General features: G+C 44.8%; 2 protein-coding genes across 2 annotated transcripts in view; both read left to right on the plus strand.

The window, feature by feature from the left end:
• The window catches only part of tmem45a (transmembrane protein 45a), a 58,588-nt gene that overhangs the window by 6,298 nt on the left and 34,968 nt on the right, over positions 1 to 17,322 (plus strand). The window lies entirely within an intron of this gene.
• On the plus strand, positions 44 to 17,228 carry chd1l (chromodomain helicase DNA binding protein 1-like). The gene is made up of 25 exons (XM_060067693.1): positions 44 to 358; positions 669 to 781; positions 1,063 to 1,169; positions 1,406 to 1,517; positions 1,617 to 1,648; positions 2,234 to 2,315; positions 2,443 to 2,605; positions 5,496 to 5,651; positions 6,639 to 6,731; positions 6,837 to 6,933; positions 7,478 to 7,551; positions 8,479 to 8,589; positions 9,270 to 9,384; positions 10,722 to 10,869; positions 11,039 to 11,231; positions 11,412 to 11,575; positions 12,048 to 12,211; positions 12,455 to 12,660; positions 12,964 to 13,062; positions 13,525 to 13,595; positions 14,051 to 14,165; positions 15,175 to 15,283; positions 15,645 to 15,896; positions 16,264 to 16,345; positions 16,780 to 17,228. Exons 1-25 carry the CDS (start codon positions 265 to 267, stop codon positions 16,900 to 16,902), a joined length of 3,075 nt encoding a protein of 1,024 aa, XP_059923676.1. The 5' UTR covers positions 44 to 264; the 3' UTR covers positions 16,903 to 17,228.

Below are 17,322 nucleotides of genomic sequence, written 5' to 3' on the forward strand. Positions count from 1 at the left end.
TCCAAATGGGACGGGATTGTGTCAAAGCAGCATTAACTTGACAGAAATCATTCAAACGTTTAGAATAAGGAATAAAGCTACAAAAAAATAAACATTACCTTTCTAGAGCTGAAACGGTAAAAAAATATTGCAATGACACTTGCCAGTATTTGCCTTTTCTGGTCACATGACCAGGAAGTGCCAAGCATAAACTGTTTGGTTGGCGCGGATTCGCGGACTACTAACCTGTACTTCTGAAACTGAACTTGCCTAACTTTTAAAAAAATGTCAAGCTTTGCTCTCAAAACAAGAAACAGTGTTCCAGCCAAACGGAAGACTATTGTGGCCCAAAGTGACTTGCAAAAGTGGGGCTTACACGGTTTGTGGCAACATTTATAGTGGTCGATTTGGTGGTGGCAGCGCCTCAAAGCAGCCTAAAACTCAATATTTCCATTAAAAGCCGTCTTTTTGTAATATAATTGAAAGATGTATTATGCATAATCTTTATGAAGGGGTTTGTTTTATTGGAGCTTAACGATAGATCGACGTCATGCGAAGCAGTTAAATCAATTTACTTAGTTTAATTGACATGATTAGAATGACAGGTATTCCCATAACTATGTCCTGAGATATGAAAGATACGCTGCTCTGCTTCCAGTTTCCCAGGAATAAGGGTTGTTTTATTTCAGGGATACAGCTGAGGTCCTACCAGCTGGACGGGGTGCAGTGGCTGACCCAGTGCCTCCAGAACCAGGATGGATGTATCCTAGGAGATGAGATGGGTTTAGGGAAAACCTGCCAGGTCTGTGATATAAAAACACACTTATTAACTTCTTACATCGATGGTTGATTTTAATTTTTAGTTAACATTTTAGTTACGATTATAGTTAACATTTCGAACATCCTTTTATATCGCTGCTGTGATTATTACAACTAGTTGAATGAGATGGGTTTAGAGAAAGCCTGCCAGATCGTAATATAAAATGTTTTATAGAGATTATATTGTTAAATGCTTCTTTGATTAATTAAATAAAATCCTTAAATGGTTGCACCTTTTAAACCCAGTATTTGATGTTCCTTCAGACAATTTCTCTGCTGGTGTACATGAAAGGATGTCTTGGTGTCAATGGCCCCTTTTTGGTCCTCAGTCCGCTGTCTGTCTTGGAGAACTGGAGAACTGAACTAGAAAGGTAAAGTGGTCATCCACTCATCCCACTTCAGGGATAAGTGGATGAGTGACCCTTTTTGTGCTTTAAATTGGTTTTATTTTATTTGTTTGTTTCATAACTAGATAGTTGAATTGTACAGCACTTTGGTCAACTGTTGTTGTTTTTAAAGGGCTCTATAATAACCTTGAACTAGAACTTGAATTTAAGAGATATCTCTGTTCTTGTTCATTACAACCGCTGGGGTGTTGTGGCTGCAGCTTCGCTCCTTCTCTCTCCGTGCTTTGCTACAAAGGAGACAAAGAGAAACGGGCCGAGTTGAAGAAAGAGACGGAACACACGCCGTTCAACGTTCTGCTCACGACCTATGAGGTGAGAGTCAATGGATGTAAACACACAATATCCATAATGTTATAACACTGCTACCTCTTCCACCTTCATACAACATACAACTTTTGTTTCTGTTCCCAGATATGTCTGAAAGACTTTTCCTTCTTGAAAAGGTTAGTCATTATTCATTTCAAATGTTATCACCAGTGGTGTACCCCCGTGCCCCCGTGGTTGAAAAAGTGCCCTCAAGAGTGGCGAATACGAGAGAAAGTGCCTTATTGGCTGCCCTTTACATGTGAAAAAAAATGATTGGGTGCCCTCTGGTACCTCTTCATACAATAAATTAGGATGATGAGCCCTCTAGAACAAGAACATTTGATAACGTGCCTCAATGAGTGCCCTCTTAATGCCCTTACAGTGCCTCCATGGTTGAAAAGAAGTGCCCTCTAGAGTGGTGAATACGAGAGAAAGGGCCATACATGATGCATCATACGCTGGTTGGGCGTGCTGTTGTGCAGAATGTGCCCTTTTTATTTTTTCGCCCCTGCATTTCAAACTGGCGGTCTGAGTCCGCCACTGGTTATCACAAGCGCATTGTTAATCAGGCCCTGGTGGCAGGAGCACCTTTCTTTGTGGTAAACAAATGAGGAAAGACACAAACATGTAGGACTCCTCTGATCAGAGAGATGAAGGCCTAACCACACATCCTTCTAGTTGGTTTAGTGTTGGCTAATTATCTCTCATCTCTTGGTCTTCAGTTGGAAATGGAAGGCTCTGGTTGTGGACGAGGCTCACCGACTGAAAAACCAGGATTCCTTGCTCCACAAGACCCTGAGCGAGGTACCACAGCACTTCTTCTTCTTCATCATCCTCCTCCTCCTCCCTCATCATCCTCCACCTCTTCATCCTCCTCCTTCTCCTCTGAATCAGCTTCTTTCCATCTGAGTCATTCTGCTTGTTCTTCTAGTTCTCGATGGGTTTCCGGGTTCTGCTCACTGGGACTCCGATCCAGAACAACCTCCTGGAGGTCTACTCCCTGATCAGCTTCATCCAGCCCAGCCTGTTCCCCGCCGACCAGGCCAAGGACTTTGTCCAGTACTACGCCGACCTCCAGAACCGACCTGCTCTGGGTAGGAACGATATAACCACCATAACTGTCCCTGACATACAGTACCAGTCAAAAGTTTGGACACACCTTCTCGTTCAGTGGTTTTTATTTTTATTTATTTATTTATTTTCAACATAGCAGATTAATATTGAATGCATCAAAACTATGAAGAAACACGTATGGAATTATGTGGGAAACAAAAAAATGCTCAACAAACCAGAATATGTTTTATATTTTACATTCTTCCAAGTAGCCACCTTTTGCTTTGATGACAGCTTTGCACACTCTTGGCATCCTTTTCGATCAGTTTAATGAGGTAGTCCCCTGGAATGGTTTTCCAACAGTCTTGAAGGAGTTCCCAGAGGTGCTGAGCACTTGTTGGCTGCTTTGCCTTCACTCTGCGGTCCAACTCATCCCAGACCATCTCTATTGGGTTTAGGTGGGGTGATTGTGGAGGCCAGGTCATCTGACGCAGCACCCCATCACCCTCCTTCTTGGTGAAACAGCCCTTGCACGGCCTGGAGGTGTGTTTGGGGTCATTGTCCGGTTGAAAAACAAATCCGGGTCCCACTAAGCGCAAACCAGATGGGATGGCATGTCGCTGTAGAATGCTACGGTAGCCATGCTGGTTAAGTGTGCCTTGAACTTTGAATAAATCCCCAACAGTGTCACCAGCGAAGCACCCCCACACCATCACTCCTCCTCCTCCATGGTCCACGGTGGGGACCACGCATGAAGAAACCATCCGCTCACCTTTTCTTCGTCTTACATAGACACGGCGGGTCGAACCAAAAATGTCCACTCATTGTGTTTAATGGCCCAAGCAAGTCTCTTCTTTTTGTTGTTCTTCCTCAGCAGTGGCTTCTTTGTAACAATTCGACAATGAAGGCCTGATTCACGTAGTCTCCTCTGAACAGTTGACGTGGAGATGTGTGCTACTTGAACTCTGCGAAGCATTTATGTGGGCTCTAATCTGAGGTGCTGTTAATTTGCGGTTTCTGAGGCTGGTATCTCGAATGAACTTTTCCTCAGCAGCAGAGGTTGCTCTTGGTCTTCCTGTCCTGGGGCGGTCCTCATAAGTGCCGGTTTCATTATAGTGTTTGATGGTTTTCACCACTGCTCTTGAGAGAGGCGCCGCGTCCCATTAGGCATACCAGGCAATTGCTTGGTATGCCGTCAACAATCGGCCCCCTAAGAATTCTTGCTTGGGGCCCCCACACTACCTCGCAACGCCCCTGAGGATACATTCAAAGTTCTTGAAATCTTTCGGATTTACTGACCTTCCTGTCAACGTAAGGATGGACGGTCGTTTATCTTTACTGAATTGAGTAGTTCTTGCCACAATATGGATTTGAACTGAAGTCAAATAGGCCTTTTCATTGTATAGAATTGTGCACCAAACCTGCCTCTGTACAGCACAACTGATGGTCTCAAACACATAAAAAGGCAAGAAATTCCACAAAATAACTCTTGACAAGGCACATCTCTTAAAGGCACCCAGTGCAACTTTCGAGGCTTAAAAATAAACATTCAATTTCTAGTCTTTTTTACACGTAGTAAGTTTCAATAACTCCATACCATTACATACCGACATTTAAGCAGCAAAGATGAGACGTCGTTGTGTGGTGAGAACTGATACAAAATCGATAACAACAACAATGCCGCCATTTTCTTTATTTTTTGTAACCTACAATAAATAAAGCAGGCTTCCAGTCAATGGAAAAATGGCTTCTCCCCACCGGCGATTGTTGTTGTTTACGATTTTCTATCAGTTCTCACCACACAACGACGTCTCATCTTTGCTCCTTGAATGTCGATATGTAATGGTATGGAGTTATTGAAACTTACTACGTGTAAAAAAGACTAGAAATTGAATGTTTATTTTTCATTGAATGTTTACATAAAGTTGCACTGGGTGCCTTTAACCATTAAACCATTCCAGGTGACTATCATGAAGCTAATTGAAAGAATGTCAAGAGTGTGCAAAGCTGTCATCAATGCAAAAGGTGTCTACTTTGAAGAATGTAAAATGTAAAACATATTCTGGTTTGTTGAGCATTTTTTTGTTTACCACATAATTTCATATTGTATGTTCCTTCATAGTTTTGATGTCTTCAATATTAATCTGCAATGTAAAAAAGAAAAAAACATTGATTGAGAAGGTGTGTCCAAACTTTGTCTGGTACTGTATCTATACATTTATAAGGGGTGTGACGATATTTCGTGCCACGAAGTATCGCGATATTAAATCGTGAAGAAGAAAATGTTTTGCGATGTCCGATTTTAAAAATAAATAAATATATAAATAGTTTATTGCCATTCATGACAAGATGATTAGTCTATACCATGTTACTACAACACATCTTGTTTACAATTTGACAAGAAATGGAAATATAGGGCAAATGGTATTGTTTTGCATATTTTGTAAGTCATACGTTTTGTTAAAAATATCGTTATAATATCGAATCGTAAACCCAATATCATGTATCGTATCAAATGTGAGCTGAGTGAATTGTCACACCCCTAATATTTATTAAACTGAAAACTCTTTATAAAGAAAATAATACATCTTTGATAGCAACTTATAAATAGTTCCCCTTATTTCCAAGAAAATAAAGCTATTCTTCAACAAGATCTACTCCCTTCTTACTGTGTGTAGTAGTTGTAATCGAATCTTCCTGTGCATAGTTATTGATCTACCTCCTGTGTGTAGTTACTGGCACCTGCTTCCTGTGTGTAGTTACTGTCATCTCCCGATAGAGGTCATCTGCATCTTCGGTTTTTGGTCTGTCTGTACTACTAACGGATAACGATCACTTCCTGTCTGTAGTGGCATCCTTCTTCCTTTGTGTGAACGAACGGTAATGTACCGCTTCCTGTGTGTAGTAACAGTCTACTTCCTTTGTGTGTAGCCGCGGAGCTACAGAGCATGCTGGAGCCGTTCCTGCTCCGCCGGGTGAAGGCGGAGGTGGCGGCCGACCTGCCCGGGAAGATGGAGCTGCTGGTGTACCACGGCATGTCAGCCCTGCAGAAGAAGTACTACAAGGCCATCCTGACCAAGGACCTGGGTGAGAGAACCGTGCACAAAACACGCTGGAAAACACACCTGTGGGAGATACCTGTATAAGATACCTGGAAAATACACCTGGAAAACACACCTGTGGGAAATACCTGTATAAGATACCTGGAAAATACACCTGGAAAACACACCTGTGGGAGATACCTGTCTAAGATACCTGGAAAATACACCTGGAAAAAACACCTGTGGGAGATACCTGTCTAAGATACCTGGAAAATACACCTGGAAAACATGCTTGTAAATCATGCATGTAAAATATACCTGTAAACATACCTGTAAAATATCCCCGTGCGAAATGCCTGTGCAACATGCCAGTAAAACATGCATGCTAAATATACCTGTAAACATGTTTAACAGACTTTTACATTGAGTCATTTTAGAGATGCTGTTATGCCAAAAAATACATGATTTGATTGAACACAACAAGCACACAGCATGGATTCAAGGCTGCTTAACCTAATGGAGGTTACATAGAATGGAGCCAAGGCTGTATAACCTAATGGAGGTTACATAGAATGGAGCCAAGGCTGTATAACCTAATGGAGGTTACATAGAATGGAGCCAAGGCTGTATAACCGAATGGAGGTTACATAGAATGGAGCCAAGGCTGTATAACCGAATGGAGGTTACATAGAATGGAGCCAAGGCTGTATAACCTAATGGAGGTTACATAGAATGGAGCCAAGGCTGTATAACCGAATGGAGGTTACATAGAATGGAGCCAAGGCTGTATATCCGAATGGAGGTTACATAGAATGGAGCCAAGGCTGTATAACCGAATGGAGGTTACATAGAATGGAGCCAAGGCTGTATAACCGAATGGAGGTTACATAGAATGGAGCCAAGGCTGTATAACCTAATGGAGGTTACATAGAATGGAGCCAAGGCTGTATAACCGAATGGAGGTTACATAGAATGGAGCCAAGGCTGTATAACCGAATGGAGGAGTCGGGATGACGGCTCTATTCCAATCTAGATGCATTTGGAAACGAGCAAGGCAACAAGACGAGGCTGATGAACATCCTGATGCAGCTGAGGAAGTGCGTGGACCACCCCTACCTGTTTGACGGTAAGTCAGAGGTCTCGGGGGGACGTGATGCTCCAAGGGCCGTCGCCCTTGGTTACACCCCTGGCGAGTGACACACGCATGTTTGTTTACCCGTTGTTGTCTCAGGGGTGGAACCGGAGCCGTTTATCATGGGCGAGCACCTGATCGAAGCCAGCGGGAAGATGTGTCTTCTGGACAGTTTATTGTCCTTCCTCCATAAAGGGTCAGTGGTCGCAATACCGCTAGTCACCACCGGGGATGACGGAGACAGCAGCCGCTAAGTACTAGATTAATTTAGAGTTAACTGTCAAGATGGACATGTGTGTGTAGATCAGTCCCTCCAGAAAAATGGGGCGTTTTTTTGTGATTGTTGCGGCCAAAAATCCTTGATTATGCGGCACGTTGGCTTAAAAAATTCGATGAAATATGCGGCATATTTATGCAATTTTATGCGATGAAATTGCAGTATTGCATTATATACCAAACCATTATATAAATGTAGGCATCTCTAACCTAATCTCATACTTAAACCTAAACTACAAATGTATAGATATACAGTAAACGTTAAACATTGAGATTAAATATTTGATGTTGCGAAACCCTTTAGTTAGAGCATATATTTTTGGCCATCAGATTACTGCACCATCCCTTTTATAAATGAATGTATTTTATTGGAAATTGAGGATTAGATAGAGAAGTTATCTGATTGGTCAGTCCTCTGCTCAAGTTGATCTGATTGGTCAATCCTCTGCTCACATTGTCTGAAGGGGCCATCGAGTGCTGCTGTTCTCCCAGATGACCAGGATGCTGGATATTCTGCAAGACTACATGGAATACAGAGGTAGGCTACTGGTACAACCCCTGGAAAACCAGAGGGATAGTCAGTAGACACTACTTGTCGTTAAATGCAGAAGAAGAAGAAAGGAGGAAGAAACTGTTAAAAAGATTGCAAGATGTCCCATTTTACCGTTATTATTAAAATTTTAAGCATTTTAATATTTATTATTATTAATTATCATCCTAGGATAGGATACTAAGATAAAGGATATTCAAGTGTTTGGGGGGGGGGGGGGGGCATCTTGGCTCAATATTACCCCTAACCTTCTCCTTAATGACCTGTCTCTGTACTGTCTTACCCGTACCTTATCCCTAATCCCTGTCTCTGTACTGTCTAACCCCTACCTTCTCCTTAATGACCTGTCTCTGTACTGTCTTACCCGTACCTTATCTCTAATCCCTGTCTCTGTACTGTCTAACCCCTACCTTCTCCTTAATGACCTGTCTCTGTACTGTCTTACCCGTACCTTATCCCTAATCCCTGTCTCTGTACTGTCTAACCCCTACCTTCTCCTTAATGACCTGTCTCTGTACTGTCTTACCCGTACCTTATCTCTAATCCCTGTCTCTGTACTGTCTAACCCCTACCTTCTCCTTAATGACCTGTCTCTGTACTGTTTTACCCGTACCTTATCCCTAATCCCTGTCTCTGTACTGTCTAACCCCTACCTTCTCCTTAATGACCTGTCTCTGTACTGTCTTACCCGTACCTTATCTCTAATCCCTGTCTCTGTACTGTCTAACCCCTACCTTCTCCCCTAATGAAGTGTCTCTGTATTGACTGTCCAACCCCTACCTGCGCCTTAATGACATGTACCTGACTTCACTGCAAGTCTCTTTGGATAAGAGTGAATGACAATAAGTAATCTGGCTGCATGTCCTTCCCCCTACCCTCCCTGGCGGACCCTGGGCCTGGCGGGGGACTCTGCAGGGTACAGCTACGAGCGTCTGGATGGGTCGGTGCGTGGAGAGGAGCGAAACCTGGCCATCAAGAACTTCAGCAGCAAAGACGTGTTTGTCTTCATGCTCAGCACCAAAGCAGGTGAGCTCACCACCACCGCCACCTAAAGATGGATATCATGACCCTTTATGATTCCTCTGATGGAAACTCCAGTGTTACAGCAGGCAAGGGCTTGTCTTCTTCTTGCTGTTGTTTGCGAGTGCAGAAATAGGACGTCACATTCAGGTGTACATGACTAGCAATCATGCCAATTTAAAAAGGTGGTATCTAACAGAGTCGGGCCGAATTTCATTGGATGATGTTTTGTTGTGTGGATTTGAAAGAACATGAGTTAAACAGAAACAACTCCACTGATTCCAAATGCGACTGGCCCATGTGTTGATACAATATGAAAGACCTGCGATATCAAGCTAGCCCCAGTCTAAAAAAAAAAACTCTGCTCCTCTCCCCGCCATCTCCCTACTGTCGCCAGACTGTGCCCAGCCTCAAGAAGCGAGGCTCTCTAAAACCCCAAACTACTATCCCTTCACTCGTACAATCTGCCTCTTGTTGTTTTGCCAAGTCTCCTCTTTGTTTTCAAATGGCATTTCTCTGGAAACGGTTGAACAAGTTTAAACATTATGCGCTCTGAAGAAACTGCAGAAAAATGCAAAGGGGACAACAGACATGTTACACCATAACACAAACACTATGTGGTTATGGTGTAATCTGCTCCTTGGTGAAAGTTTTATAGCACTTCACTCACTCTCTTGTCTCCCCAGGGGGCGTGGGGCTGAATCTGACAGCGGCTGACACTGTAGTCTTCATGGATAGTGATTTCAACCCCCAGAATGACTTGCAGGCTGCCGCTCGCTGCCACCGGATTGGCCAGACCAGGTGATGGGCCAGACCAATGATAACCTCTTGTCTGTCTGTCTATCTCTCTACACACATCATAGCTATTTTTGTCTAAATTATTGCTATGTAACAAAAAAATACCTTAATTATAGTGTGTTGTATCTATAAATATCGTACAAGATCCTCGTTGTGGGAAGGACGAGATGGGAACAGGCAGTGGACCGCAAGATCTCCTGGTCTGAGCTTTGGCAAGCTGAGCCTTCCCGGATCAAGTTCCTGATTGCGTCCGTCTATGACGTCTTACCCAGCCCATCCAACCTCTTCTGCTGGGGCAAGGTTGACGCACCATCATGTCCTTTGTGCCTCAGAAGGGGAACGCTAGAGCACATCCTCAGCTGTTGCTCCAAAGCCCTGGGAGAAGGACGCTACACTTGGCGCCACGACCAGGTGCTGAAGGCGATAGCAGAAACCATCTTCACCAGCATCTCCCAGAACAAGCCTCTCTGACCAGCAAGGCAGGCGATTGCTTTCATTCGAGCAGGGGAGAAGCCTAAGCCCAAGCCAAGGGGGGCAGCGGGACTCCTTGGAACCGCACCGGACTGGCAGATGAAGGCCGACCTGGGGAAGCAGCTCAGATTCCCAGAGCACATCGTGGAAACCACCCTGAGACCAGACATAGTTCTGTTCTCAGATTCAACCAAACAGGTGGTCCTACTGGAGCTGACAGTTCCCTGGCAGGAGCGCATGGAAGAGGCCAATGAGAGGAATCGTGGCAAGTATGCCAACTTAGTGGAGGAGTGCCGCAGACGGGGGTGGCGTGCCCGGTGTGTGCCAATAGAGGTGGGCTGTAGAGGCTTTGCAGCGCAATCTCTCTGCAAAGCATACAGCATGCTTGGAGTCACAGGTGCACGTCAGAGAAAGGCCATCAAGACCACCACAGAGGCAGCTGAGAAGGCCTCTAGATGGCTGTGGATCAAGAGGGGCGATCCGTGGGTACATGCTACTTAGACACAAGTTGGGACTTGATCAATCCCGGCTGGGTCGCCTGGTTGAGGGTGTATGATGTTGCGAGACCCGAAACACCCAATGACCCCAGGTTCCATCACTGATGATGTGTCTAAGTGCATCAATAGATGTATGTTAAACTAACTATCTATAAATATCGTACAAGATCGTCGTTGTGGGAAGGATAGTCTTGTGGTTAGGGTCCCAGCCCAAAGGTTCCGGGTTCGATCCCCAATGTCAATAGGCTAACCCGAAGGCCTCGGTGTGTGTGTGTGTGTGTGTGTGTGTGTGTGTGTGTGTGTGTGTGTGTGTGTGTGTGTGTGTGTGTGTGTGTGTGTGTGTGTGTGTGTGTGTGTGTGTGTGCACACCAGGCCTGTGAAGGTGATCCGTCTCCTTGGCCGGGACTCGGTGGAGGAGATGGTGTACTCCCGTGCGACGTCCAAGCTGGACCTCACCAAAGCCGTCATCGAGGAGGGGCGCTTCTCCCTGCTTGACCAGGCCTCCGCTGGTGGACTACAGGTCGGTACCTCTCTCTCTCCCCCCGGGGCCTCCACACTCGTAGGACCAAATCTATAGTTCCAGCGGACCATAACCCATATACATTTTCTTAACATTTGTTTTTATCTGAGAACCAATGTATTAATTTAGACATTTAAGCTAAATCCCCTTTTCCTGCGTATCCGTCTAGTTGAGTGAGATCTTAAAGTTCGGCGTCGACAAACTGCTGGCGTCTGAAGAGAGCTCCATACAGGATGTGGACCTGGGGAAAATCGTCGGCCATACAAAGAATGGCCAGTGGGTGGCGGAACAAGACCCAGCATCGCCCAGCAGGGGAGAGGAGGAAGATGAAGGGGAGAATGATTCTGAGGACGATGTCCAAAGTAGGTTTTAGAGCTCCCCATGACCACAGATGTATAATAATTATTTTACAGCTGATCATTTCCAAGTGTCATCGATAGTGACTTCGCTAATTTTAAGAGAGCACATCTGGTGGACAAATTCTTTTTGTGAGGTAACAATTGATCTAAGTCAGAAACTGTACTGTTTTTGAATCCCTGCAGACGGTAAGAAGAAGCCCGACCACATGTACTACTTTGAGGGGAGGGATTACTCCAAGGAACCCAGCACTGAGGACCTGAAGAGCTTCCAACGTCTGCAGGAGGAGCAGCTGGCCGAGCTCACAGACGACAGCGGGGAGGGGCCTTCGCTCAGACACAAAGCCGGGGTGAGGTTGGCCCTCAAATCCCCTTTCTGGGGAGGTTTGGTTCGGTTATGTGGAGACCTGTGATGGAGTTGATATGATGGTTATCTGGAGCCCGGAGACGTCATTGTTTCTCTCATGTTAGTTTGTTAGGTTTGTGTATTCTGTGGAAATACGTGAATTTCAAGTATTGATGTTTTATTGTCCCCAAACGTTTCAAAGAGTCCTCATTTCTCTTGAAAAGTTGCGTCTCCTTATATCATAAATAGTTGTGTGTTCTTGGTCAACGCATTACTTTAAAAGAGTTATCTTCTTGGTCCCCAAATGTCTTTAAAAGAGTTGTGTGTTCTTGGTCCCCACGTCTTTAAAAGAGTTGCGTGTTCTGGGTCCCCATGTCTTTAAAAGTGTTGTGTGTTCTTGGTCCCCACATCTCTCATGGTTCCCGGTTTTCAGGGTCCTCACGTACCTTTAATACTCATGTCCTTTCAATCCCCAGGTGTTGCTGACCGGGCCTCTTGGGGTTTCTACGCGGAAGAGAAAGCCTCTGAGTGCAGCCGACCTGGAGCTCAGGCGACAGAAGAACCAGGAGTCAGCCGCCAAGAGGGCCAAGCTCCAGCAGGACAGGAAGAGGAAACTGGAGGAGCAGAAGCAGAAGAAAAAGTATGGCTGCCCACAAGTCAAGCAGCCCCCTCTTGTTCAATATAGATTGGAACATACCTCCCATACCTTCATGTCTTACTCTACGATAAAAAGGATAAAACCTTCAAAAGTACAAATTTAATTTCATAACACTTCCTGAATTAAGATCATTGAATGATTATTCCTAATTCACTTTATTCCTGAGAAAGTGTTGATTCAGTGAATTGATAATTAACTGATGATTTGTTTGATTGGTTGGTTTAGGATGGACTGGTGGCAGAGCTCGGGCTACAGGTCTCTGTGCCTTCACTCGGAGGACAGCTGCGAAGACGAGGAGGAAGAGGGGGATGACGTCAGCCTTGCCAGCGAGGGCTCCACAGAGTCGGACCCCACCGCCATCCACTACGTGCTGGGGGACGTCACACACCCTCAGACTGGACCGGAAGACGCCATCATTGTCCACTGTGTTGGTATGAACTGTCCGCCTCAAACCGCTACCAAAACGTCATTAGGTCACAGTGTCCCATGTTTAATGGGTTTGTGTTTTGTTTGTGTTTTGTTTGTGTATATGTGTCTGTCTTAAAAAGGGTTGCGTGTTGTATAGTTGTGTTTGGCTGTTTATATGGAGTTGGGTTTCTAATTGGGTTGTTTGTTGTATAAAGGCCTGTGTGTTTTAATGAGGTTCTGCATTGTATGCATTTTTATGGTGCATTTGTGTGTATTGAATGTGTTTTTGCGTTTTGACGGTTATGTGTTGTATGTGTGTTGTACAGATGATTCTGGGCGATGGGGACGAGGAGGTCTGTTTACTGCTCTGGAGATGAGGTCTGATGAACCAAGCAAACAATATGAGCTAGCTGGGAGCATGAAAGGTAGGTTGGAGTTTATGAATTATGAGCTTGCTTGTAGCATGAAAGCTAGGCTAGAGCTAATCAATTATGAGCTAGCTAGTCGCATGAACTGTAGGCTAGCCTTTATAAATGATGAACTAGCTGGTAGCATGACAGCTAGGCTGGAGCCAATAAACAATCCAATATAGCTGGTAGCATGAAAGCTAGGCTGGAGCTATTAAACAATATCAGCTAGGGGACCGAAGTGAAGGTTTGAAAGCTGAGGTAATCATGTTGCCAAATCCGAGAGCTTTTAGACTTGGTGTGAAAACTTGTGTAGTGTAGGATCTGAGAAGTAGTAGAAGAAGCTTCTTAACTTGTATGTTGAAATGCACGTATGAAAATGTATTGCGAGTCCTACTTGCTGTTTTGAATTTGTAAACATTGTGTATTTTTAGGTTTAGTCATGCTAGCTGTTTTGAACGTTAACTCTATGCGTTTCAGACTTGGACCTGGGGAATGTGCTTCTCTTCCCCATCGATGACAAACAGTCACGGTTGGATGGTCAGGACCAGGTAAGAGAAAGGCCAGAGGCCAACTCGGATAATCGGATCCCCTGTCCTAGTGCTTTTACTTTGCAGTTGTTCCTTTGTTATCTTGGCGTTCCGCGCTTAATACTCATATACATGTCAAGACAATCCCCTGCTGCTCCTGGCTGCCTAAGCGCTCATGTGCCTTTGAACAGGGTAATGACCTGAAGAGGAACTCCAAAGGACCAATGTTTAAAACTATTGTTTGTCCATGACAGTTTTTCACAATGGCACTGAAGAGGCACTGTTCCAACTTCCACAGGGCATGTATGAGCATGTATGAGTGTATCAAAGGATGAACGCCAATTACGAATGGCTATTAATCATGTACAACCGCCAATTATTTATCAAATAGCTTGGATTTGGGCCAAATTGGTTGGGAATACAATCGAATGCACTCCGTTTGCGTGTGTACTCGATGAACTCTGTGTTTGTGTTAGTTGGCCCTGATCGTGGCGCAGCAGAGGGACCGATCCAACAACCTGTCTGGGATCCACCTCAGTGCTCTGGAAGGAGGGCTGAAAAAGATTTACTCTGCGGCCCGAAGGAGTAAAGGTCAGACTGGATGGTCTAGTGACAGGTCGTGTTGAAATGTTCTGTATTTTGCACCCGCTTGTGGCTTACTTTGTTGACCATATGCCTTGTAGCGACCCAATATTTTATTCTGACCTGTGGTGCTATGCTACAAGTTATTCCCTCTCAATGTAAACCCGTTTTCCTGTCTACCGTATAGCCACAGCTTCTATCCCGTCAAAGCCCAAATTAATTGCTGGCAAAATAGAAGATGCCTTGATTGCTAAATCTGTCAAAAACTCAGGATACAAGGTACTACAGCTTTGCTCTGCATTATCTCCAACTACTCACGGAGGCTTCCGTGATGTTTAACAACTATTTAACAATTTTGTTGCAGTTTATGTAAGTATTTGGGTTATGGCGGGCAAAGATGAGTAATAAGACGCGACTTTAACTACAGAGCGGCTAATTTGTGCTAAATATAAACATATAACCCCATTCACCACTCCTGCGGCTTATATAAAATGCAGCTTTAATTTTTTTTAAATACGGTACCGTCATAGCCTGGCTATTGCCAGACCAAGCTCAATCGTGGATTGCACGTTGGTCTGGGGAAGCTGCTGTCATATTATTCTGCACAAGAGGCGGGATCAATGGGCCTAGTTCAAATGATTGTACGCGATTGGCTGCTTTCCGTCGCAACCCTGTCGTCATTGTGTTGAACCAGCCAATAGCGTGCCAGGGGGAAAAGCCAGCGGTAGCCAATTGGTGATTGGCTCCCGCAAAAACAAAACGAAACTAGAAAGAAATGTATTGCTCTTCTCCAGAACCTTCTGCAGGGCGAACTCAAACCGCCGGCAGAATGGGCGGGGCTACCCAGTCTAGTACCATCAGTGTCCGCCGGTCCATAAAGACACAAAGACACCGTGCAACTAAACATATTAAATGTTCTGTATTTGACTGACGATTTATTCTGAAGAATGGACATCCAGTATAAATCATCTAGAATCCCATATCAAAGCTCATTCAATGCTGAATTCCCTCCTCCCAGCCAGTGTGCACCTTCCCCGCATTGGTCATTCGACCAGAGGGTTCAACTGGTACGGCACCGAGAGACTGATCAGGAAGTACCTGTCCTCAAAGGGGGTCCCCACCTTCATGTATCCAGCTTGAGGACCTCACATCTTCCATTACATCCTCCTACACAACTTGATCCAACATGACAACAGCCTACATAACCTACTCCTATATGACTTCAGCCTACCTAACCTAATCCTACATGACATCAGCCAGCATGAAATGATCCTTCTACGTCACCCTATATAATTATACATAACCTTGTTCTGCATGACATCAACAAAGAATCATCCTGTAACACATTATCTATCATATCACACCATCCTACAGTGATGGTGACCAGACATTTTTAACAAATGATCTAAAGTTTATTTCAGCCTACCCTGCCTTAAAACTCAAGTTCACAAAAACGAAGTGTTTCAGCCTTGACTCGGCTGCTGAAAGATATTACCACAAAAGGACCCCCAAGAAGACCGCCGCGGCTCCAGCCCTTCCTCCTCAACCCTCCGCCTCCACCAGTGCACCACCTCCCCCGGCGGAGCCCGCCCCCGTCTCCCCGGGCGGGTCAGACACCGGAGCCTCTGGCGCTGGGACCCGGCGCTCCGCCGTCCTCCCGGACTTCATGAAGGGGGCGTTTGTGTTCTTCTACAACCTGCCCGCCACCGAGAAGAAGAGGCTAGCACGACACCTCGTCACATATCCTCACGGCCACGCCCAGTGGGGCTAGCGTTGTCAATCAGTTATCCAATCAGATGAATACGACTGCTGTGGTTGTAATTGATGGTATGGAAACAAAACTCCCTGCTGAATTGTATTCACCAGTGATTGCCCAAACACTTCTTGGGCCCTGTCCACATGGAGCCCAATCGGGAGCGAAAACGATCCGGTTTCGTTTAATACGGTTCAGGAATATCTCTGTAAAGACTGAGTCATTGCGAAACCGCATCGAGCTGTAGAAACGCTCTAGTAAATATTTGATGCGCTCCAAAAGTAATCACGTGCAAATGCACAAAGTATGCAGCTTGTGTTGTATTTGCTGTGTGTCTCCTTAATAACTGTGTACTTATGATGGAGACGAGGAGGACGTCATGAGTCCTACGGTCACACACGTCGTCGCTAAAGCCACCAACGCATTCCACTCAAAGGTAGGTTTGTAAATTACAGGTGGGCAGGCTCGTTAATCAGAAACATGCTAATCACAGGTAAGCAGGCCTGTCAAACACTGGTAGCAAGCGGTCTTAAAGCCCAGTGTGGTTAAACAGGTGGGTCGGTCTCCCGCTTGTTCACATGACCTTTTATTCTGTCATTCGTATAATGTCAAGTGTTGATCTTTTGACTTCCCAGAGCTCTGTGTTAAGTGCAGTGTGTTAAAGGTGACATATTATGCCACCAGGTGTGAGTGTGATAAGCCGTTTGAATATCTGCCTCTACTGACATCGTAAGTGGGCGTGTCTACCTAGATGTGTGCTGGACAGATGAGCAACATTTTCTACAGTCCACTTGGTAGGCTGGTAGACTGATCTATCCAGCACACATCTATCATTTTGTCACCTTTAACACAATGAATGTTGATCACCAGGCGCTCCAGGACATGCTGCTGCAGTACCCCCAGGCTGTGGCCACAAAGACGGCCTGGCTAGACACCTGCTACTCCAGACAGACCCGAGTAGATGCCACGCCCTTCCTGCATGCTTTCAGATGACAGCGGTCCACTATGAGCATGCTGGAGGGAATAGTACATGTTTTATTAACCTATAGTCTCACTCAGTACAAGTGAGAGTACATGATGTATGATATTTATGAGTTTTCTATATTATGTTCCCATTTCATTGAATGTCTTCAAAGTCAGTTCTGATGGGTTGAATAATTGTAAAAGAAATGCATTTGAATGTCTTCATCGGGAGTTCTTCATTGTCAGTTGGCTGTAAGGTGTTGAATCATCATAAAATGCAATTCAAGGTCTTCATATTAATCAATCGAATCCATTAAAACTGTCTTGTTATGTTAATAAATGAACATAATAGGTAATCATTGCATTGACTTACTGATATCTACAATGTGCCAACGTTGGCTTACCATACATTATATGATAATTCTCTTAAAAGTTACTTCAAAATCATCC

The sequence above is a fragment of the Gadus macrocephalus genome, chromosome 12 (genome assembly GCF_031168955.1).
Source record: "Gadus macrocephalus chromosome 12, ASM3116895v1".
In the NCBI taxonomy this organism is placed as follows: Eukaryota; Metazoa; Chordata; class Actinopteri; order Gadiformes; family Gadidae; genus Gadus; species Gadus macrocephalus.